The sequence below is a fragment of the Neopelma chrysocephalum genome, unplaced genomic scaffold (assembly GCF_003984885.1).
Source record: "Neopelma chrysocephalum unplaced genomic scaffold, ASM398488v2 Primary Assembly neopelma1_26, whole genome shotgun sequence".
In the NCBI taxonomy this organism is placed as follows: domain Eukaryota; kingdom Metazoa; phylum Chordata; class Aves; order Passeriformes; family Pipridae; genus Neopelma; species Neopelma chrysocephalum.
In genome coordinates, this window is record NW_020897695.1 from 2812019 (window position 1) to 2834303 (window position 22285).

The following is a 22285-nucleotide window of genomic DNA, read 5'->3' on the forward strand; positions in this document are numbered from 1 at the left end:
GGTGGCGGGGAAGGCGCGGCGGGGCGCGGGCGGCGGCGGGCGGGGTGACCCCGCTGGGGGGCGGCCGCGCTGCATGGGGCCGGGGGTTGGCCGGCATGGAGGGGGTGCTGTACAAGTGGACGAACTACCTGAGCGGTGAGTTGCTGCCGGTGCTCAGCCACGGCGGGAGGGGGGCCATCTTCTCCTGTATATATATTTCTACAACTACATATATCTCTATTCGTCTGTGTTGGCTGGGTGTGGGTCAGCGCTGCCCCCTGACCTCGCCGTGCAGGGGAGCAGCCCCGGCGCACCCCGGTTTTCCAGCCGCGCCGCCACATGGTCCCCGCCCGGTGTTTGTCCCGGTGCCAGCGCCCGCCCGGGGCGCCCCGCGCCCTCCCCGGATCGTGGGTTGGGGTTTGGGGTTGTTTCGGGTGCGCCGGGTCACGCTCGAGCAGCGAACTTCCCCGTCCTACACACACCCCCTTGGAACTTCTGTTGAGGCGAGCCGGGGTTTCGGGGGAATCCCGGAGCTGGGATTCGGATAAAAATGCTTGGGGAAAAAAAAAAGAAGATAAAAAAGGGGGCTATCCTGCTAGCTCTAGGCCCGGATTTTAATTTTTTGGGTGTTCCCGTGCCAAGGAAGGCTTGACTTCCATGGCAGAGCGGCAGCAGCCGTGTGTGGGCAGGCTGTACTCGGCGGAGGTGAAAGGTGGTGGGGTCAGGAGCACCGCAGAGACGGGGAGGATCCGGTGTCACCCGTGTTCTGTGGATTTTCCGCCACCGGGATGTTCATACGGAATCGGGAGAGGCAGAGTCGTGTGACTTGGGGTCGTGTATGGGAGTCTTGCCAGGTGCAAACCTCTATTGCAACAATTTGGAAACTTGGTGGTCAGAGAAAAGCAACCACGACCACCCTGCACTGCCAGGTGCGAGTGTTGCTCCGTAGTGTGTGTACATGGGTTGCCGCCTTGCTTCGGTTTTTTTCCAGAGGCTGGAACAGCTGCACCTCTCTGGTTTGCTGGGAAAGTGTAGGAAATCAAAATTAAACAAAGAGAAAGCTGAAGCACAAGCGAGTGTTGAATTAATGTGGCAGGGGGATGGGAAGGAGTAGTGTGAGAGCCTGGATTTATTTGTGTGCTGGAAGATTGCTGAGACTTTTCCCCTTTAGGCGGTAGGTGTTCTGGATGGGGAATCAAAATTTATCAGGTCTCAGTGGATAGACATGGATTTTTGTTGTTGTTGTTGTTAATTATTTGTGAATGCTCTTGATTTATGAAGTCTGTGGCAGTAGGAACAGCCACGCTTGGCTTTTTCTTTTCAATTGCAGAATGCTGGCAGTGATACTAGTCCTTTCTCCATACTGAAAATGTCTATGGTTCAGTTGATCTCAAGTTTTATGTGTTTTTCTTTGCATTGCTGAGATGCTGGGGTGTATTTGTAAGCCTTGCAATTGCTTTCTTGCCATGAGATTTGGAGAATGTGTGTCTGTGGGAAGCAGTGCATGTTGCAGTAACTGACTGGCATTTGACGTTTTAGTATTAGTGCCTGAGTGTTCATGTGGTTGGGTCAGCTGGATTTGTCTTCTCTTTTGATAGTAAGATGAAGACTAAGAAATATTAAGTCTCCATCAAAATTAAATTTGTTTTTGCTAGCCACAGTGATAAGCGCTTCCAACCAAATGACCCCTCGTGAAGAAGGGTAACACTTTGCAAACCTCAGTCTTAGGTGAATGCAGACAGAGGGAAGCTCTTTTCCTTGGATATGTGAGATTTGCACTGTCCTAAAATGAGAAGAGGTTTCGCCCTCAACAGAGAGAAAAATCTGTGGTGGAGTATTGAAGCATCTTTCTGACTTCTTGTCAAAACTTGACTCTGCTAGCAAGTGTGGTAGTCAAGGTCTCTCTATGCCTTTTCTTAGGTTGTAGAAGGTCTATGGTATGTTTGAGAACAATAAATTTGCTGTTCTGCAACTGAACTGTGCCTACGTGTGCTTTCTTTTGGCGTAAAATGAAGACTTCCTGCCCTGAAGCCATTATATTATAAACTAATGCAGAGATTAAAAAAAACCCCTCATTCTGGAATGTGGTGTTTATTGTAGCAATAGCAAAGAGCTGTAGAGTGAGAGACAGGAAAGCCTCCTTTCAGGGATTAAGGGAAGTAAGAAGGTTCAACAGGTCATCCAGAACAGTATTTCTGCCAGTATTCTGCCCTCAGTATGTTTTTCCTGTTGCTCAAGGTTGACTAATCTGGTGCTGCATAGTGTGAATGATGCACACAAAAAGCAAGGAAAGTGTGTACCATCTCTGTATATCACAGTGTGCCTTGTGCTACTATCATAATGCTGATGTAAACATGAACAGCAAATACTTATGCCCTTTCCTCCTCAAAATGAGGAACACACCTCAGAGTCAGAGAAGAGATAGGACATTCACCAAAGAACAAGCTTAAAACTGTAGAAAGGGAGAACTGCTTTTCCTTGTTGCTGTGAGAGAGGAGCTGATGGTAGTCTGTTGGTAATTGAGTCTTTTCTGGGAATTTTGGTTTTGTAACGTCTTATGTCATCACCATCATGAGAGGTCAGGTCCACATCAACCTGTTTCCCCCCAGCTCTTGGGCCAGGAGCTAGATCTGTTTTGCAAATTACATGGTTTTTGACAGCAAGAACATTTCAGAAGTAGGAAACAAGTTTGGCTTTCTGTGGGCAACGGGCAAAGAAAGCACAGCATGATTGCCAGCAACTGAAAGACAGATTAGTTTGCCTTACTGCTAAAACAAGTTATCTTGTTTGTAATAAATGCACTTGTTTGCTTTATATAGATTAGGATAAATTAAATCAGTATTACCTGGTTGTCACTAGAGATAAGGTTTTCCCTCCGGTGTTGATTCTGCACTCACATTGTACTTTCTATATGCAGGGTTTCCAGTGCTGCCTCTGAAATCTCTGAGTTTAGAGAACTGAGATTTGAGTTTTTCTCTGCCCTAATGCAATGGCCACCAGATAGTGATTTCTCAATGTGTTACTTTTTTTTAAGATCAAGTGAAGCATGCCAGCTTTGTATCAGATATACATGCACACAGGTCTAGCCTATGAAAATGCATTGGGAGATTGTAATAAATGTGTCCTGTGATTCCTCTTGTCTATGCTTCGCCCACTAAATTGGTTTAAAACCTGAAGGGAGTAGGGAACTTTGGAAGCAGAATTATCATTGTCGTACAAAGTGTGACAGCACTTTTTCTCTTGGGCAAATATATAATGCATCTGCAAACTTCAGATTATTAATCCTTAAAATCCAGAGCTGGGTGACTTAAATCATGCAGGTGTGTAATTTGGTCTCAGCTGAGCCTACAGTCAAAGCACGTAACATGATTTTTAAAAATTTCTAGATTTCATCCTTTGCCTATTGTCTCTATCTAATGTTAGTGTTGTTCGGTGAAGTTTGTGGAGGCTGGGGATGGACTTATCGCTTGGGTGTATAACTGTTGTTTCAGTACTACTTATTGTAGTAAGCAGTTGGGGTGATAAACTTTGTTACCCTCTGCCTTCCCCTGTTGCTCCTCAGTCTGTTTTGCTGCTGCTACCTGTAGTCTTGGCTGAGCATAAAGCATTCTGGTGTGGACAGCATCAAAGCCAGATCCTGGCTGCAGTGTTGTAGCGTGACTGGTCTCAAACTGCTTGCTGGATAGAGAAAGGAGAGAGCAGAGCTGAATTGCACATGTAGGCTGCTCTTTGCTGTTTGAACTCTCCAACTGAACTCAATCTGCAATTCATGCTCTTTGTTAAGCATGCCTTCTTATTCATAAAATAAATTGATTTAGTCTTTGGAGATTGCCTTGTAAAAGTCATCTATGATTTTGATTTCTCAACAGGTTTATAGAATGAGTAAACTATTGCTGGGAAGCAGAGCATGGAGTTGGGGAATACGTCCCTTCAGTGGTATTTGAGAGCTTGGCACTTTCAAGTTGATTTTTTTTCTTTCTGGTGAAATTCAGTTTAGTTTACATATCCAGTGTAGGCACACACCTTACCTGGGATTGCTGGTCACAGGCAGGATTGCTACTAACTCTGGAGAAGATGATATGTATCAGCTCTTGGCTTGGGTATCAAAGACCACTTCGTCATTAGAAAGAAAAATGATGACTGCTTCCACTGGCTTGCCTGGTATTTGTTACATGCTCCACAAAATGCCTTTGATCTCTTTTCCTTACAAAGCTAAGCTTTTCCTGATATTTAAATATTCACTTCCTTATTTGTGCTGAGTAACTCTAACCCTAACTAATTTGTCTTCCTCAAGGCATGATACACTCACATTCGTGCCATCGCCAGTGACGCTGCATCACGCCACATACTGTAGTTAGCTCTCCCCATCTTCCTGTATGTAATCATCCCCTCTCAGTTTATTGTTGTGCTTTGAATTCTTTTCAGTTTATCCCAAGATGCCAAGAGCCAGCACCAAGCAGTAAATTTCAACTTTCACATAAAACTTTGAACTACTCGTCTCTAATGATTCAGAATTCCTTAATAAACTTGGGGGGAGGGTTCAAGAAAATGTGAAAAAGCGTTAGTATCTTGAATCTGGATGCACATGATATTGCTTAAAGTGAGTCTTTGTTTTGGGAGTTTAAGAAATCTTGCCATTTAGGATGGGAGACACATACACTTCAGTTGATAGCAAGCTCTGGAAATAAGGTCCGCTGTTTCCAGAGATGGAGGAAGTAATCAAAAACTTCACACTTAGATAAACATTTGGTTCTAAAAAGTTTTTTATTATTTCCCCTTCATTTTTGCCTCTGGTTGTAGTCCAAGTCCTGATTGTATAAAATTAGAAGTCTGGCTTTTATGGAGGTGGACCTAGACAGCTGAGGTTTCTGTTGCCTTTAGGGCAATAGTCTGCCTTCTATTACTGGCTCTAGCTGCCTTCTATTACTGGCTCTAGCTGCTTTCAGAGACCAAGGGTTGGTTTAGATGGATGCCTGAGTCTCATCACCCAGTTCTGGCTACAGTTTTCACACAGAATGCATCAGGGACTGGTTAGTTAATTCTCTTTGGACTTTTCTTAATTGTGTTTTTGTGGTTTGACCTTCTTTCTCATGGCTTTCTTCCCTTCCCTCTGTTTTTCCTCATGCAGCAATCTTGCTGTTGTCCAGCCTATTTGGAATTGAGTAATGTGCTTGCAGTAGAAAAGTTTGATGAGGCTGCAGGAATGGAAATCAGTGTCCCCTCTCTCCTCTCTAAGTGTTAGAGCAGTGCTGCAGAGCCTACATGGTGCAGCGTTCCCTGGTGCAGGTATGCTGCAGTACCGGTGCCTCTGGATTCAGTCCTTCTGCACTGAAGTGAGTAAGTGATCATGGGGAACAGCTGGGTAGGACAGAAGCAAAAGGTGTGGTAAACTGATGTTGAAGAGATATTGCCATGTGGTATCTGTATGTGCTTACATAAATTCACTGTATTGGCTCAGTCTGGTCTGATAAGCACCCCAGGGGTCAGAGACAGGAGCAGTTGTTTCCTGGGGTTGGGAAGTATAGAAAGAGGAGAAAAAGTCCCAGGAGCTTTGTGTGACTTAAATTAGTGCATCTGAGCAGTGGCCTGCATTATTGAACTTTTGCCTCCATCGCTCACCACGATCTCCTCTCTGCCCTTCATCCTTTCACTGAGTCCCCTTCAAAAATGCCTGATGGCTGGTACATTGTGCCCTCTGTGCCTTGGCCGGTCACTGCCATAAAATTGTTTGCAAAGAAACCCAGTTGCCCTGTGATGGCAGGATGATTTTTGAATGCTGCTTGCATTACCCTAACACTTGTGATTGAAGCAAAGGTGGACTTTATGGAACTTCTGTGAGAAAAATCATTTGGGAGAAGGTCATTGTGTTACAGCTGGTTCCAGCTGTTGCTTCATTCACTTGAACCTCTAATGTTCCTCAAACAAGTGCTTTTAAAAGTGATACTATTGTTAAAGTGCTAAGTCTGTTAACTTCATTACCTTTATGGGCTTTTGGTATTGATTCCTGCTGTTAATATGCACGTAATCAGAGTAAAATTGCAATATTTTATTTGCAATAAATAAATATTTTATTTAGCCTCTTTCTGGGTGAGAAGATAATAGCTCAGAGAATAGGCATGGATTGTCACATGCTCCTACCTGCCTTTCTGGTGTCCCTTATGGATACAGATGGGATTTTTATAGTGTTAAATTGTTTTGTTGTTGAATTAAGGCTGCAAAATGTGTTCCAGCACCCGGGAAAATACTGTGTAGCCTTAGGAGGCTGTATAGAAAAAATAGGCAGCAGTTCTGGGTGCAGATTGCTTGTGTCGAGATAACCAACTGTATTACTTCTGTTTCTTGAATCCAGATAAAGGTGAAAAGTTTCAAGTTAGAACTCTGTGATATACTTTTTTGCTAAATGCTTTTCCTGACTAAAAACCTGGTGGTGACTGACAGCATGAAACGTGTGGCCACATGAACTAAACTTAGGCAATCAGCTGTCACAAACTGGATTGTAAGATTTGGTGTGGGTGCCCAGTAGTCAAGATTGCAAGCATGCTGAAATCTTGAAAGCAAGTGTTTCATCCACTTGTGATATGGAGATTTCCATAGCCTTAATTCCCCTGGGAAATCCCCGTCTGTTGGACATTAGCACATTAAGACCAGAAGTGGTCCTTCCGGGCTTCTTGCAAGACACTGGCACTGTCTTGGTCCTATTAGAGCTGAGTTTTCAGCAGCTCCTATCCAGCTATCATTTGCTGACACAGGACTGTGCAGCAGCTGCAATCCTTCTGTCCTTGGGCACTAGGAGATAAAAGCAGTAGGTGGTGGTACGATGAACACATGGCACAGTTTACGTTTTCTCAGGGTGGGGTGAAACGATAGGTATTGCCTGCTCTTGTGTGATGTCTCTGACCATCAGGGCACCTGCTCTAGGACTCTTGTGACCCTGCAGAGAAAAACAGGGATCCGCTCCTGCTCTGCCATTGGCAGCTAAGTCTTGGATCTTGCCTGTGATGTTAGCAGTAGGAATGTGATGAAGGCTTTAGCTCCTCCTATTAGACAGATGATGTTGTAACGTGCAAAGTTCATAATTATCTCCTATCCACACTTAAAGTCTGAATTAGGATCAAAGAAATCCAAGGACTATCTATTGTAGAGTTTTTATATAAACCTATGCTGACGCTCAAGAAATTAATAAGCATAAAGTGTTACATAATTCTAGTGGAAAGAAAGCAATAATAAAAACCTGGGTGTCTGGCCTTTATGCCTTTAGAAATGCAACTGGAACTGGCGTGTCTTAATTGCAGCTTGTTTTCCAGGTCATCAGTTTGACTTCTTGAGTATGTAATTCTCCCAGATGGCTTTGTGGATGTCTGACATGATCTACGTGTCTTCAAATGTTGGGTTTTTTTCTTCAGGCTTGGCACTTGGAAGGAATGCTGTCTGGAGTCTGAGTTGTGTAACATTAAAGTTTGAATTACGTCCAAATTTCAACTGTGTTATCAAGAAATGTCAAGTTTGCTCAGTGATAGCTATATCCAGACTTCCTGAAGTGTAATGGTGGAAGTAGGCAGATCTTTCAGTCTGTGGAAACTTCTGGAGAAATAGTGAATCTTTAGCAGGCACAGACTGTTTAAGTATCTGTTTTTGTACTGAACAGTATCAGATCTTCCAGGTACTACAGGCAGTAACTGTAAGTTTCACACAGGAGTGCAAGATGTGCCTTAATCAGTGTCTGTAAAGTTGTCTGGAATCTCTTCACTCTCTTCTATGGCTGAGATCTTAAGCTACTAATCACTTTTATTGTGCTTTGCATTTTATTGTCTTTTTTTACACATACCTTTCCCCAGCAAGGTCAATTTTTACTGTTAATGGCACTGTTCCTCTAAAACGAACTGTGGGAAGTATGAGCTGTATTTTTTCCTGCCTGCGCACCACCAATATAAATGGACTTAGTAGATTCTTCTTCAAAGTTGTATTAGTGCTGGCACCTGTAAGACCTTTAAAGGTTCAGCTTTACCTTTCTGTATGAGGCGAAGTCTGAATGCTCAGTTCCAAAAATTGCAATGTTCCTATGACAGTTTATGGGGACAAAATAACGGTGAATAAACCCAAGACTTGTGTTTGTGGAAGTGTCTAGGTGTCTTTTTTCTACTTTGTTTTTTGTTATGAGGGTTTTTTTTCCTCCGCTCCTTGCTTGTCTGCAAAGGTGAAGCTCTTGTAATTAAAGATTGTATCCCTGTTACAGTGCCCATGATTTGTCAGCCACATGCTATTTTTAGCTAGTTGTTTAGGATAACCTTCCCATGGCTGCTGACTCAGTGTCAGTGAGTACCAGGTGGTTAGTGCATCTTCTAACAAAACCTTGCTGTGATTCTTTTTTTTAAATTCATTTCCTTTTACGAAAATGTATTTTTGTTAGTGTAACAATTTGTTCTGAAAATATATGCTGTCCTAGGTAACAATTATCTGTCACAGTCTTTTTTTAATACATATCTAATAATTAAAGAATAGTTAGATTCTGCAAAAGAAGACAGGCAGTTGCTGTGTCCCCCTCAACAAAACAAGACCCAGAAAGAAAAAACCCAACCAAATGAAAACCTCAATAAAATATATTGACTCATAACATATTTTTAACCAGGCTCCAAAGTGATGGAGGCAGAGTGCTTTGTATGTTGGCTAATTGATTGCACAGCCTCTGATTGATGGGGTGCAATTTGTTTGAGCATCAGCTGCAATTGTAAGCTGTAGGACCATGGCTGAAATGATTCATGCGCAGCAGCAGGATCTTCAGACTGAATTAGAGGCTTGTATTGACTGTGGCGCTGTGCATTATTTAAAGGATTGGTTCTGTGCCATTGAGTGTCTGCAGCAATTAACTGCTTCTCTCTGCTGAACAATCACTTCCTTTTTTTGTGAGTTCCTACATATCAATAGTGACTTTTAGGATAGTTTCTTTATTTTGGAGGCAAGACAAATAAAAATCAGTCCTTTTTTTTTAATTCTCATTCTTGTGATTTTTTTTTTCCTCTTCACATAAAGTAAAAGAGCATTGAGAATACATTGGCTTATTAATTTTTTTGTATTCTTCTAGGAAATAACGGAAGAGCTCTGGAAGGGTGTGAAAAAAATACTTACGTTTAACTTATTTTCCAGCCACTCCATAAGGTTCAGCAATCTACAGACCAGGTTGGCCTGGATGCAGTGGTATTGCTTGTTTAAAAAAAAAAAAAAACAAACCCAAACCCTACTCCTACTGAGCTGAGGGCTTTAGGGTTTTCTGACCCTGAGGCTTTAGGGCTTTCTGACCTTAAACTGAGTTGTGCTTGGTTTCAGCAACAGCCCAAAGGAATCAGTCTCCAGCTGGTAGGGAGCTGTCATTCCTCCTGTGTGGTATCAGTCCAAGCCCAGCCTGGACTCCTGCAGTGCTGTGCTAGTTGGTAGAGCCCTGGTGCAGGGGACAGCAGAAATGATGCCCCTCTGCAAAATCACTTAGGAACCACATGGTCCACATGGTCTTGTCCAAGTGTTTTTACCAGAGATGGTTTGCTGGCACAGTGTGGGAGCTTCAGAATCTCGCTCCGTTGGTCCAGGCCAGGGAAGCTTGTTGCACCTCAGTAATGAAAGCTGCTTTCCTCCAGTGACATTGCTGCCTCATTTCTTCTAAATTTAATGAGCTTGTAGTTTTAATTAGACATAAATGGCATCTGTCAGATCTGGTTTGTTTTTTAACTTTTCGTACTGCTGTAGTACTTCCAAAAATAGAGAACCAAAAGGGTAATTTACTTCTGAAGCTGGGCAGCAGGGTGGGCAAAAGTGTACCCAGAACTACTGATGTGGGTCTATCCTTGCGTTTTGGTTATTCTCTGGAAAGGTATCCAGAACTGCAAGTCAGTAATTCAGGACTACTTTTTGTGTGGGGAGCATGAGAGTTTCAAGAGCTGTTGAAAACTGCTTCATTGAAAGATGGTGTTCGGAAATCAACACATCCGCCTCTGTTCCCTCCTTCTGTTGATTTTTAGGAGTTTCTTACCCGTTGTTTTTTCAAGATAACTTGGCTAGCCCTTTCTGCAAGGGAAGACGACTTGGGAGGCAAGACAACTGGGGTGGCTTTTGTGAAGAGTGAAGAGGGGGGTTGAGGAGTGATGGAAGGAATTGAGGGGTGAACTTGGAGGAGAGAATGAGTCAGTAATGCCATGTTACCAAAACTACTGAAAATGACATTTGGCATCTCAGACACATACAGCCATGGTCCAACTGCCTGCAGAAAGGACATGCAGGTGCCAGGAAGTAGGGGTTATGGGGTACAAGATCCAGGCCTGTCCACAAATCTTGCTACGAAGGGGTTAATTTTCCAGGGGGACTGAGAATCTTTGGGGCCTTGTTTGCAGTGTGTCCTGAGTGAGAGAGGTGGTGGAGTTGCAGGGAGAGAAGTAACTGAGAAATGTAGTTTTGTTTTTCAGGCTGGCAGCCTCGATGGTTTCTCCTCTGTGGTGGCATCCTGTCCTATTATGACTCTCAGGAAGATGCCTGGAAGGGTTGTAAGGGAAGCATCCAAATGGCCGTTTGTGAAATTCAAGGTAACTAATATACAGTAACACTCAGCTGCATGAAATTTGTCTAATAATGTTGCATTCAAGATGAGATTTCAGGTGACAAGAGCTATTGGGCAGCTTGATTTCTTCGGTATATATTTGTGGGAACTCAGTAACTTGATCTATATGCCAGTTTTTATTCCATAGTATTTTGAAAATGTTGAGAGAGCTGCAAGCCTCAAATATCATGGGTATTCTACATGCAGGTGGGTCACTGTTTTTCTTGAGCTGCGGTGGAGCAAGGCACAGCTTCAGATGACTCCTCATAAGCACAAAGCTGAAGCTAGAAATGTGAATAATAAACTTCAGTACTAGGTCTGCTCATTCATATTGGATTATTTGCCACATCTTTGAGGTTCAGTTACAGGCTGGAAACCTGAAAGAGAGGCTTGACAGAAGAGGATGCCCTTTCCATAAAAACTCTCAGATGATACTGATCACAAAACTACCTTTCATAGCCTTTTGTCACATAGCTGTACACGTGTGTCCTGTCCATTCCCTTACTCTGAAGAGAAGTCATACAATGGTAGCAGGAGAAGTTGGAGCTGTAGGTTCCTCCTCTTTCACTACTGTTTGACCTGCCACCTAACATATCTGTTGAGATATTTTGTTGGGCTGGGAAGGGCCGAGGGTCTGAAACCTATGTTGCTTTCAGTTCATCCTGCAGATAACACACGAATGGACCTGATTATCCCAGGGGAACAATACTTCTATCTGAAGGCAAGAAATGCAGTTGAAAGGCAAAAGTGGCTGGTTGCACTAGGAACTGCCAAAGCCTGTCTGACTGACAGCAGGACACAGAAGGAAAAAGGCAAGAACACCCTTGTGCTGGAACATGCTGTTTGCTTTATATTTCCTCATCCTTGCCCTAGTATACGTACACAGAAATGTATTAATGGGAACATTAGCTAGAAATCTCGGGTGTTAACTCCCAGGACAGGAATTTGAAAACTTTGGCTTTTTCTTAAAATGTACTATGTATAAATCATGTATAAATCATCCACACCACTGTGTGCTGGTGGATTCTGTAAATACAGTGAGTAAGTAGCTTCTGACTATGGATCACTGGATGCAAACTGTACAAGAATGTAAAACCCCCACCTTCTTCAGCTGTCTGAATATAATGACCCAGCCTCTCATACCAGTGTCTCTTGAGCTTTGAAGTTTCTCAGACCCTTTCCTTCCACGTTCTAACTGGGCTGTCTTATGCACTTCAAGAACCCCTTGGCAATTAGGAAAAAGTTTGCACTTGGTTCCAAATATGCATTCTTGTATTCAGAAACTTAAATCTGACCGTGGTGAGATTGTGAAAATTAATTCACTTATCTCTTTGCTTTCAACAACAATCTCACTTTCACCCCAGTGAAAACCCCTGTTGCTGACAAGCATGGGGTTGTTCATGGTCAGTGTGAGACCTCATACCTTAACCTTGTGTAACCTCAGCACAATGACCGTGCAGAAGATGGGAAAACAGCAAATTATTGTTAATCTCCTGAGCAAATGCAGGGGGTGGCGAGCACTTCCTTCCCTTGAGATGAGGAACTGCTTCTCCTCTTAGCCTTATGTGCATCTTCACCAGGCTTTGCATCTGCTGGTTCAAACTGAATCAGAACTGAGTAGAAGATGCTACTGTAGGGTCCTACACAAAGTGGGGATCTGATACACAGTGCCTAGAAGCATTAAAAAGTTGTATCTATAAACTGACATACAGTAGCACATAGTATAAGCTACTGATGTATTTGCATAGCTAAACCATGTTAGTCTTATTAACAGACAATTTATTTTGTAGTTCTGGGACTCTGATGTCAAAAAAAAAACCTTCTGAAAAATCTCAGATTGACTGTTAGTCTTATCTGGATTAGTCTGCTCAGTTCTGCACTCTCCAGTGCAGGAAACATATGGGTATACTGGAGTGAGTCCAGCAAAGGGCCACTAAGATGATTAAAGGCATATCTGATGGGAGAGGATAGAAAAGATGGAGCCAGTCTCTTCTCAGTGAATGAACAAGATGATAGATTTTAATACAAGCGACTCCATTGAGACATAAGCAAAAATGCTTATATTATGAGGATGAGGGAGCACTGAAAGGTTGCACAGAGAGGTTGTGGAGTCTCCATCCTTGGCAATGTTGTAAACCTGAGTAGACATGGCCCTGAGTAACTTGCTCTGGCTGACTGCTTCGAATAGGGGAGAAGGACTACCTGGTCTCCAGAGGTCTCTTCCAACTTCATCCATTCTGATTCAAGCATGCGTATATATATCTATATTAAAGTAATCTTTTTGTGTTGGACAGGATGCATCTTTTACATCCAGTGTTTTCTACCTACAACCCTATCTAAACAGTGCTATTGCTTGAACCTTAAACTACTTTGTGAAAACAAAAGTTATATATAGGGGGTTTGTGCTGTTTAAAAGGCCCACTACAGTCAAATGTTGTGTACTTGCTTGGCATCAAATACAATAAATTTAACTCTTCTTTTGTTTCGCTTTTAGAGTTCACTGAAAACACAGAAGCCTTGAAGACTAAAATGTCTGAACTTAGACTGTACTGTAACCTCCTTGTTCAGCAAGTGCATAAAACGAAGGAAGCTAGCATTTCTGGTGTATCAGAACCAGAGGTACAGCTCTTTTTTTGGTGCAGACCACATCTGTAAAATCTTGAGCATTGTGAACTTTTCTGGTTAGCCAATGTAGTATTCACTTACAGTTACTTAATGTTGCAACCTCTTTCTGCAGAGATCCTGTGGGAAATAATGTGCTCACACAACAGTTCTTGTTTAAATGGAGTAATACTCCATTGTTGCAAATGACTTACCCAGAGTTGGGCTAATGAGTAGTGAGATGAGATCTGGTATCTATGATCTAGACAATAGCATCTCTGTAGGTGATCATGTGTATAATGGATCAAAAAAAAAAAGATCTTTTATAAAAAGATAACTTGCAAGAAGTGCACATTTTTCTGCCCCCGAGTCTAATATCCTGCTCAGCAAAACACAACCAAAACCATTAGAAGGTCGAGGGATGATGCAGACCACAAAAGAAACAAAATTGGTGTAAAGAACTGCCTGGTTACCCTCACTTAAGTTAAAGTTTCAAACCTTCCAAATCTTCCTGACCGAAGAAGCCTCATTTAAGAAGGATCTTCTAGTGACAGCAATCTGCCCCTTGCTTTGAGAGAGAAATGTGTGAAGAGGGATGCACTTCACTTGCTAGAGAAGTTGGTGTGGAGTTCCAGGATGCCTCTCACTGGACAGATGGGTCCTCGGGTGCAAAACAGGCAAGGAAAACACCTGAAGGTTAATCATTTGTATGTCCAAACAATCTCTGCAAAGATACTTGATTAACTGTTTCTGGTGAATTAAAAGACAGTACAGAAGCATGATGTAGTTTACAAATGACTAAGAGGCACTGTTAGAACTTGCAGCTCACAGGTGTTGACCTGTAATGTAGTGTTTATCCAGCTTGTATTTCGTGTATCTGGGGGAAAACTCTCTTTTCTACTGGCATTTAACTGGAAAGATTTATTGCTAAAAGCATTTCAGCATCAATAACTGCACTTCACAGAGATGAAGAGTATTGTGGTGATGTGATACTTCATTCTACCCTTTTTTCAATTGCCATAAATTTTTGTTCGTGGGATTTTTGAAATTATCTGCAGATCATCCTGTATCTATTTCATTTGTTTTGTTTTCATTTCTCCTGTCAGTGGTGTTTCTTGGAATGCCATTGTTGAATGCATACAGGCTTAGAATTTCATACACTTCTAACACCAACAAGATAAGTAACTAATAGGCATTGCTTTTAAAACACAAACATACTGAGCTTGTTGTACTGAGAGGCTGACAAGTGGTAGTGCTGCGAGGGGACATAGCCCCAGTAATATGTGATGCCAGTTCTCTAAGCAGCTGACACATTGAATTTTAATTCATGTTAACTAGAAATCGTGACTGTAGCAGCTGTGGGCTTTGTAGACATTGGTTGCTCCAAACTGTTCTTATGTGGTAAGTCCATTTCTTCTGATTGATTTCTTCCCACAGAATGACATTGATATGGGAGCTCTGTTAAAATCAACCTGTGACACCTTCCTGAAGACTCTTGAAGAATGTATGCAGATTGCAAATACTGCCTTCACTTCTGAGTTACTGCATCAGACCCCACCTGGATCCCCAAATTTAGCAGTTCTCAGAACAAGCAAGGTAATGGCCAGTATCTTCTTCCCTCAGCCTTGACAGGCTTTTTAGAAAGGCTTTCTAAAGTAGCATTTGTAGAAGTAGGGACTGTGTTAGGGAACATGATAGCTAGTAGTCCTACACTGGACATACTCTGCCATTTCTTATGGTTTTCAAGCAATGTAGGGCCAGTTTTAATAAGCAGTGACTGATCTCTTAACCTTTAACGATAGGTGAAAGTTATTAAACATTAACTTTCAGGGCCTGCAGTTCCAGGTGCAGGCAGTGATGTTTCAAAGTACCTTGGCTCTATGACAAGTTCATGCATTGTGGAAGCTCACAGCAATTATAACTCTGCTAAGCTACAGCAGCATCAGATCTGTGGTAATACGCCAGTGGGAGCTGATGAGCTTATCTCTTTAATGACAAGGGCACTTTCTTGAATCCTGGATCCGTAAGTACAGGCACAAAACTGGAGCATCTCTGGCAAACCGGAGGTTAAGGTTTATGTAGGAAGGTAGATTCATGACTGCATCTGAGAAATTATTACTTCACCATATCTGGTGTTGGGCCTCATGTTTTTCTGATTTTTCATAGTTTTTTTTTTTAAGTAAGGGAAACACTGCAAAGGAAACTCACTGCTTTGTTTCCTTTCCATGTGCTGTATGGTGTCTCACTTGACATTTCCTAGCTAGGTTCTGAAAGAAATCTTTTGATTTTCTTTCTTTTCCTTTTTCTTTTTTTCTTTGCAATATTGCAATGGTATAATAATATAGCACCTTTTTCCCTTTTGTCTGTATACAGTCTCCAGGTCAGAGAATTAGTGAGGGGTTTTCTTCTGACTCCAACTTGTGTTTAATAAAATGTGAAGTTTGAGATGCATGATACAGTCTTCTTTCTGTAAAGAATATTCTTCCCCCTCCATATCTTTCAGGTAAAGCACTCTGTCTTGTCCAGTCACACCTCAACAGAAAGGTATAATAAAAGTCTTTACTGTCAATCTCTTTCTAATCTGTTTTTGGTAATGTCCTTTCCTTTTTTTTGCTCTATTCTTACTAGTACTGGATGCAGGCAGAAGTGTATCACTCTGAACTGCATACTTGAAAGCAGATGCAACAAAAGGGATTGGGTTTACCCACTTCATGTCTCTTCCATATCAGCCCTTTCCCTTTTATTTTTCTCAGCAATCCACTTGGTTGACTCACAGGTCAATCACCGACCAGCTCTCTCCCGCTTCAGTGCTCATTCCTGCATTTTAGGTTCCACTCCATAAGTTCATAAAATCATTGATGGTGAGCAGACTATGATTTGTGGAGTAGATGGCAAGGATATATATCTTTAAGTACTAATGAGGGGATATTCTATTAGTTACAATACCTGCCTGTGATTTTCATTTTTGTAATTGTATTTTTTTGATTATGTATCTTTTTAATAAAGATCACTGTAAATATATTTGAACTCTGCAAGCTGAGGCTGAGTTGCTGCAAAGAGCTGCGTGGTTCTTTTTATTATTTTAGACAAGTCCTTTTGCTCACAGCAGCCTGTGACAGCCTATAATTTCTGTCAACTATTTTTCTCTTATTGTTATTTGCGTGTATTTGCAGGAAGAAGCTTACCAAGCAATGCTTTGTACACTAACTGTTATTCTTTCCCTTTCTTCAGGCAGATGGAATCGAACCCCTGTGAAAATGGCTGTGTGAAAGCAGAAATTAACCATCAAGAGCAAACGCTTATTAAAAGTCTGGAATGTTTAAACTTGGAAACAAGTGAGGGAAGCGGTGATGTTTCTATTGAAGATCACATAGCAGAGGATTTGGCAGGTAATTATATGCACTGTCTCTTATCCAGGATCATTACTCTGTAAGTGTAAATGAAGGGATGTGTAGGCTGCCTGTGAGAATGCCAATCCCTTGCTTCCCCGGAGAGGGAATATCAGTCTGTTTCAATCTGGTATCTGCTCTCTGTGAGTCTTCTCAGCATAGCTCCTGCTGCCCTTTTTGATGGTTTACTTGGGACTGAATGGGGCAGGAAATTAAAAATTCTTTTTTGGACAGGCTGAGGCCCTCCAGATGCTGATTGACCTGCGAAACAATACGTCCTGGCAGAGGTTGGGCTCTTCTTGCATTGTGGACAGATACATTATGCCCAGAGGCCCTCCTCTGGGAATGCTGGCACCTCTGCTAGTATGTAGAGCTGTAGTGTCAGAAGGAGGACATTGAAGCTTTGTGTGCCTGTCTGGGAGGGCTTGAACTTGTAGTCACTCTTGGTTGCTCTGACAAATCTTTAAAATCTCTGACAAATTAACCCTTTTTCTGCAACTGAGAATGTACTAGGAAGCATCTTATTTCTTCCATTACCTTAGCAATAGCATGGAACTTGAATTTGTGCATGACTTCAGTAAAATACTGTTGAACTAATTCAGTAATCTGGATAAGTCTGTTTAAGTAACATGATTTCTGCTCAGCCTGTTGAATGGACTGTACCATTCTTGAGCAGTAGCTTTCTCTGCCTGGCTGTTATTCCAAAACATACATATGCAGTCAGTGAATCAGCTGAAGTTTTTAAGCCCAAGTTAATGATCGTACTGATTTTGCTCTTACATGGGTTCTCTTTGGAGTTTTTTCCATTTCCATGACTGGTATCATGTAGTGTGGCAGGTCCCTGCAGAATAACATGCATGTGTTACCATTTAGCATAATACCTGAAGAAAACAGTGCTAAAGCAAGGAGATCAAACTAATTCAAGTCAGATTGTTGGTGTCATTTTAGCTACTGTGACTCCTGTGCAGAAAAGAGAAAAAACTACCTCCTCTTGCATACACACGTGAGTTGCAGGGTTTTGCTGGCAATACAGGGTGGAGTTAGGGTGTGCAGTGCCATCGGTATGGAGTGGGCTTACCCAGCCAGCCCAAGGGCTTTTTCTCCACAATGGCTGTATCTCGGTGCTCCTGGTGAGCCCAGGAGCTCCACCCTGTCTCAGATGCTTTTCCCTCTCTCTCCCTTTTATTAAGAGCAGTCAGTCTTTAAAAATACACAAGCACTTAAGTCCTGTAATACATTTCTGTATGTCATTTAGGGGTTACAGTGTTTGAGTTTGAAATTTTGGAGGATGACAGGCTTTTTGCATAGCACTCCTGTGGAGTCACTGTGGACTTGGGCTGTTTCTCTACTCACCAGCCTGTGTGTCTTGGTGAAGGACATGTCAGTGACATCACTCAAATTCTAGTTCCTTAGGAGAGACACTTGGATTGTTAATGTCAGTGATGTCTGAGACCACTTTTATTCTGCCCTGAGGAGAATGGCTCAAGTCTCATTGCTGCTACTGGTGTGAGTGGTTTTTTTTTCACGCAGCACGAGGCTTATTCAGTGGTTCTGCAAGTAATAGGGACTGCTGCAAGTGTGCTTTCAGATGTCACTTGAAGGAAGAGAGTTCCTTGCAGCTTGATCCCTTCAGCCAGAAACTCAGTTTTGCTTCAGTTTTCTCTCTAAACCTCACTGACACTTGAAAATATTTCTTTCCTGGAGACACACATTCCCTGGGAAATCTTGGATCCTAGTTGGCAGTCTTCCAGCAAGATGTGCTGTAGCCATAGCTTGTATGCTGCAGATGCTGTGAATGTATTGTTTTTGCTTCTTGAATTGTTCTAGAAGTTCTCCATGAGGTCAGAAGGTCTTACCACCTATGTGATGTATAAGAAAGATTTTTGTCTTCCTTTGGAAGTGCCTGTGTAGTGCTGTATGTATTTGAAACAGATGTACTTGACCCCAAAGAAGAAATAAAATAGATCACAGCAGGGAAGAGGCACATGGGTCTTTTTCTGGGAAACTTTAAAGATATTCATTGAAAGGGGGGAGAACATAGCAGTCTTTGATATCATACCAGTGTCCATCTAAGCAGCCAGTTTGCTAACTTATCAGAAGGAGCAAGCAAGTCACTGTTATTCTTTTGCTTTTGAAAATGCACTGTGCCACTTTAACAATACTGGGAAAGTTACAGCCACGTGAGAAGTAATCTTCCTTTCAAGGAGATGAATCTGCTCCCTGCTGCACCCAATTGCTTCTTCAAAGCTCTTCTCTCATAAGGCTGTCCTTGCTGAGGATATGTGGGCTCACCTGCATTGGTGCCTGGTGCTTCGTCTGTGTGATTAAAAGAAATGAGAAGGGAAGTGTTTGAAATGTTATCTGAGCACCCAATGAGAGTCATGGTACTGGCAGGGAAGCTTTTAAACTGAATGATGCAGATATTCAAGTGCCTTCCCTCAAATAGGAGGGTATCTTGAAGAACAGGAATAACAATATGGGTATGTAACTGGGTTTTTTGTCTGTTTTTCTTCTGTTTCCTGTGAATGTTAGGCGTTAAAGAAGATGGAGAAGACAAGCTGCAAGCTGTAGAAAGCTATGCTGACCACAAGTTGTTGCAGTCGGAAACAAATTCTTTAAGTAGATTGACTCCGTGTGAGGAAGACAGAAATGAAAATGATTCTCCAACCTTCTTCAGTGTCATGAGCAATAGGTAGTACAGATTTTGATTAAAAGGATTATTAAAACTTTGTTAAGTCTTTAATTGACTTATTTTTAAGACTTTTCTATCTGTAAAGCTGTATTTATTGAGATTATTTAACAAGACTGCTTACAGCACAGTAATTAGAAGACGATACCTTTTGTAAAATTAGCTGTACAGGATGAAGTGGGAGGTTTTTCCTTGTTTGTAATTGCAGGTCTTGCATGCACACCACCAAATGTGTATTTTCTGCAGTCAGTTACTTTAACATAGTGAAACAAAAGCTATATTGGTGGTTTCATGTCTATAAATTTTACCTCTATGCAAATGACATGGACAGGAAATGTAATTTTGGCATTAGAAGTTATACAAAAGGAATTGTTAAGGTGACAATCTTTTCTGCTTGTCCTTGGCACCAGGTTCAGTGATATTGAACTTCGGGAGGAGGAGGGCATACCCACAGAGGAGTTTCTGGAATCATGTTATGCAATTGTGCCTGTTCTGGGTAGGCAGCTTCTCTTCTCCTTTTGACTGCTGCCAGCTGCGAGAAAAGGTGGAGCAGTTAGTTTAGAAAATTTGTTTCTTCACTAAAGTGATTTAATAGAAACAGTATCAGCAGAATCATTTTGACTGGTACCAGAACATGTTTCTTACTCCTTGACTTTAAAGAGAATCCACTCTCATTTAGATGGGACCCACGTATAAACAGCTTGGGACCCACGTATAAACAGCTTGGAAACCCGTGGTCTGTCTGGAACAACAATTTCTTCCCCTCAAAAGAGCAGCATAGATACCTTACACATCCAGTACAGCTGCCAGCACATCATCAGCTGTTTGATTTTTCCAACAACTTCTGTCACCAGCTAGTGACATCTAACAGTGGATATGAGGTCCCTGTGAGCATGCACCCTTTTGAAGACTTCCAGAGTGTAGGTCAGAGTATTTTAATGCTTGTACCGACTGAGGTGGACTGGTTGTACACCAAAGGAAAATTGAGTTTGCATCATTCATTTAGTATTCTCCAGCCATTTAAAGCATTGTTAAGAGAGTAAATGAAATTAATTGTTACTAAAACATGAGGACTGGAAAAAGACACAATTTTAAAATATGGCCTTTTTTTTTTCCTAGACAAGCTGGGACCAACTGTTTTTGCTCCTGTTAAAATGGATTTTGTAGGCAACATCAAGGTAACAGCTTATTTCTAGCACTGGTTTTTGGTTTTCAAGCAAAATATCTATTTTAGGCACTAAAGCTCAAAAATATGTGGTAGCAGTCAATAGTGATAGGCTATTTATTTGATAATGTTACCATCTGTCAGATCAGAGCACTGAAATGCCCCTAATTCTGTTCTTACAGTACATACTGTATTTAATAAATCCAGTTGTGTCCAAACTTATAAAAATACTTGATTGACTGCCTAGTAAAACATCTGTTACACCTAATGAATATGACTTTGATTCTGAGCTGAACAGTTTTGTGATGTTAGCAATATTGACTTTAAGCTGTAAAACAAATGGAGGGGAAAAAAAAAATCCTTTGCTCAGCCAAGCAGGAGGAAGTTAATGCATTAAGAAGCAGTTTCTCAGCAGGTTGGGGCAGACCCTGCAGTCTTGGTTCTTGTTCTGGAAGTTCTTCCAGCTTCAAGAACCTTTTGCAAAGATTTGAAATACTGGTTATGCGAAAAAATGCATTCATAGACTTTTCATAGCTTTTCTTTCAAGTAAAAAAAAAAAAAGAAAAAGCAAAACATATCTTCTGAGTGTATGATCAGGAACATTATATATATCATCAGATTTGTTTAGTGCCAAGTAAGAAAGGTATTCGGTTATCTTCGAGAAGGTAGCCACTGAAAGACTGAAAATAGCAAGAGAGAAGAATCATATATAAAAAACTAAACATTGAATATTTATTGTGAAGCGGTAGACAGCTGCTCCTTTAATGTAGAAGACAAGTCTGTTTATCTGCCCCTTATATAATGTTCCTTTTGTTTTTGTGAGGAATTGTGTATAAAAACTTAGAAATAAATTGAAAACATAAGCATACCATTGACTGCTAAGTGTAACTGAAAATTTGCAGCTTAGCAGTTGTCAGAAGGTAATCTTGCTGGTAGTTGAAGTTCAGGGCAAATGGGACTTTGCTTGGAGAGCATGTTGAGTTAACTCCTTTCCACGAGTGTGGAGGGTGTCATGTGAACCTGAAGGATTTTGTTGGACAGAAATAGGTAGGTGCCATGTAAATTTTTGACCGACATGCTTTATTTTGCTTGTGTTAGCCAGATGGCTGACCAGATGTGTCTGGAGTGGTGCCCTGGACTGGCATGCCCACCTTGGCAGCACAGCCGTGCCATGGGGAGTATGTGACACGCTTGTGAATCTGTAGTATCTCTTAGCAGGAAGGAGTCCCGGTAAATGGGTGGTATTTATAGGGCAGGCCCCTGTTTGGTCTTAAAAGCCTGAAGCTTTACCCATTGTATTTTCTCCAGAAAATAAACCAGAAATTTATTACCAACAAAGAAGAGTTTGATACCCTTCAGAAGATTGTGCTTCATGAAGTGAATGCAGGTGTAGCTCAAGTTAGAAACTCTGCTACAGAGGCTCTCCTGTGGCTGAAAAGGTAATGACCTCATATCTGCATACATTATGAACTGCTAGGGTGCAGTGAGAGGTCTTTCACCACTGCAAGCTTGTGTACATGGAGCAAACTGATTACTTTCCACAGGCTTCATCAATCCAAACTGGCCAGGTTCAAGATTAATGTGTTGTCTGTGGTTGTATCACTGCAACTTTGCCAAAAGGCCTGAAAAAGCAATTCCAGGACACCCTTTTTTTTTTTTCCCCATGCAAGTGAAGTTACAGTGAATGACTAATCCTTCTGGGCCAGAGCATCAGGCAGATGATTTCAAGATGCAGCAGAAATGTTTAGCAAAGTTTTTTTCCCTTGGGCTGGGAAAGAGGCTGGAGGAGGTGGCTGCATTTTTTTGTTCAGATTGAAAATGACTCCTCAATTCTGAGTTTTATTGCACTTCTGAGTTGTATTGCATCTTTGGGGGCTTTGCTA

General features: G+C 41.8%; 1 protein-coding gene across 2 annotated transcripts in view; it reads left to right on the top strand.

The window, feature by feature from the left end:
* The first annotated feature begins 15 nt into the window (after window positions 1-15).
* Window positions 16-22285, top strand: part of PLEKHA8 (pleckstrin homology domain containing A8) — a 50430-nt gene continuing 28160 nt past the window's right edge. For both annotated transcript variants that reach the window (XM_027675334.1, XM_027675333.1), the window contains exons 1-11: window positions 16-135; window positions 10428-10544; window positions 11215-11370; window positions 13053-13177; window positions 14597-14755; window positions 15663-15703; window positions 16391-16548; window positions 19081-19240; window positions 19648-19733; window positions 20357-20415; window positions 21711-21841. In XM_027675334.1, the coding sequence (XP_027531135.1) occupies window positions 96-135; window positions 10428-10544; window positions 11215-11370; window positions 13053-13177; window positions 14597-14755; window positions 15663-15703; window positions 16391-16548; window positions 19081-19240; window positions 19648-19733; window positions 20357-20415; window positions 21711-21841 (1232 nt within the window). In that variant the 5' untranslated portion in view covers window positions 16-95. The remainder of the gene's footprint in view (window positions 136-10427; window positions 10545-11214; window positions 11371-13052; window positions 13178-14596; window positions 14756-15662; window positions 15704-16390; window positions 16549-19080; window positions 19241-19647; window positions 19734-20356; window positions 20416-21710; window positions 21842-22285) is intronic.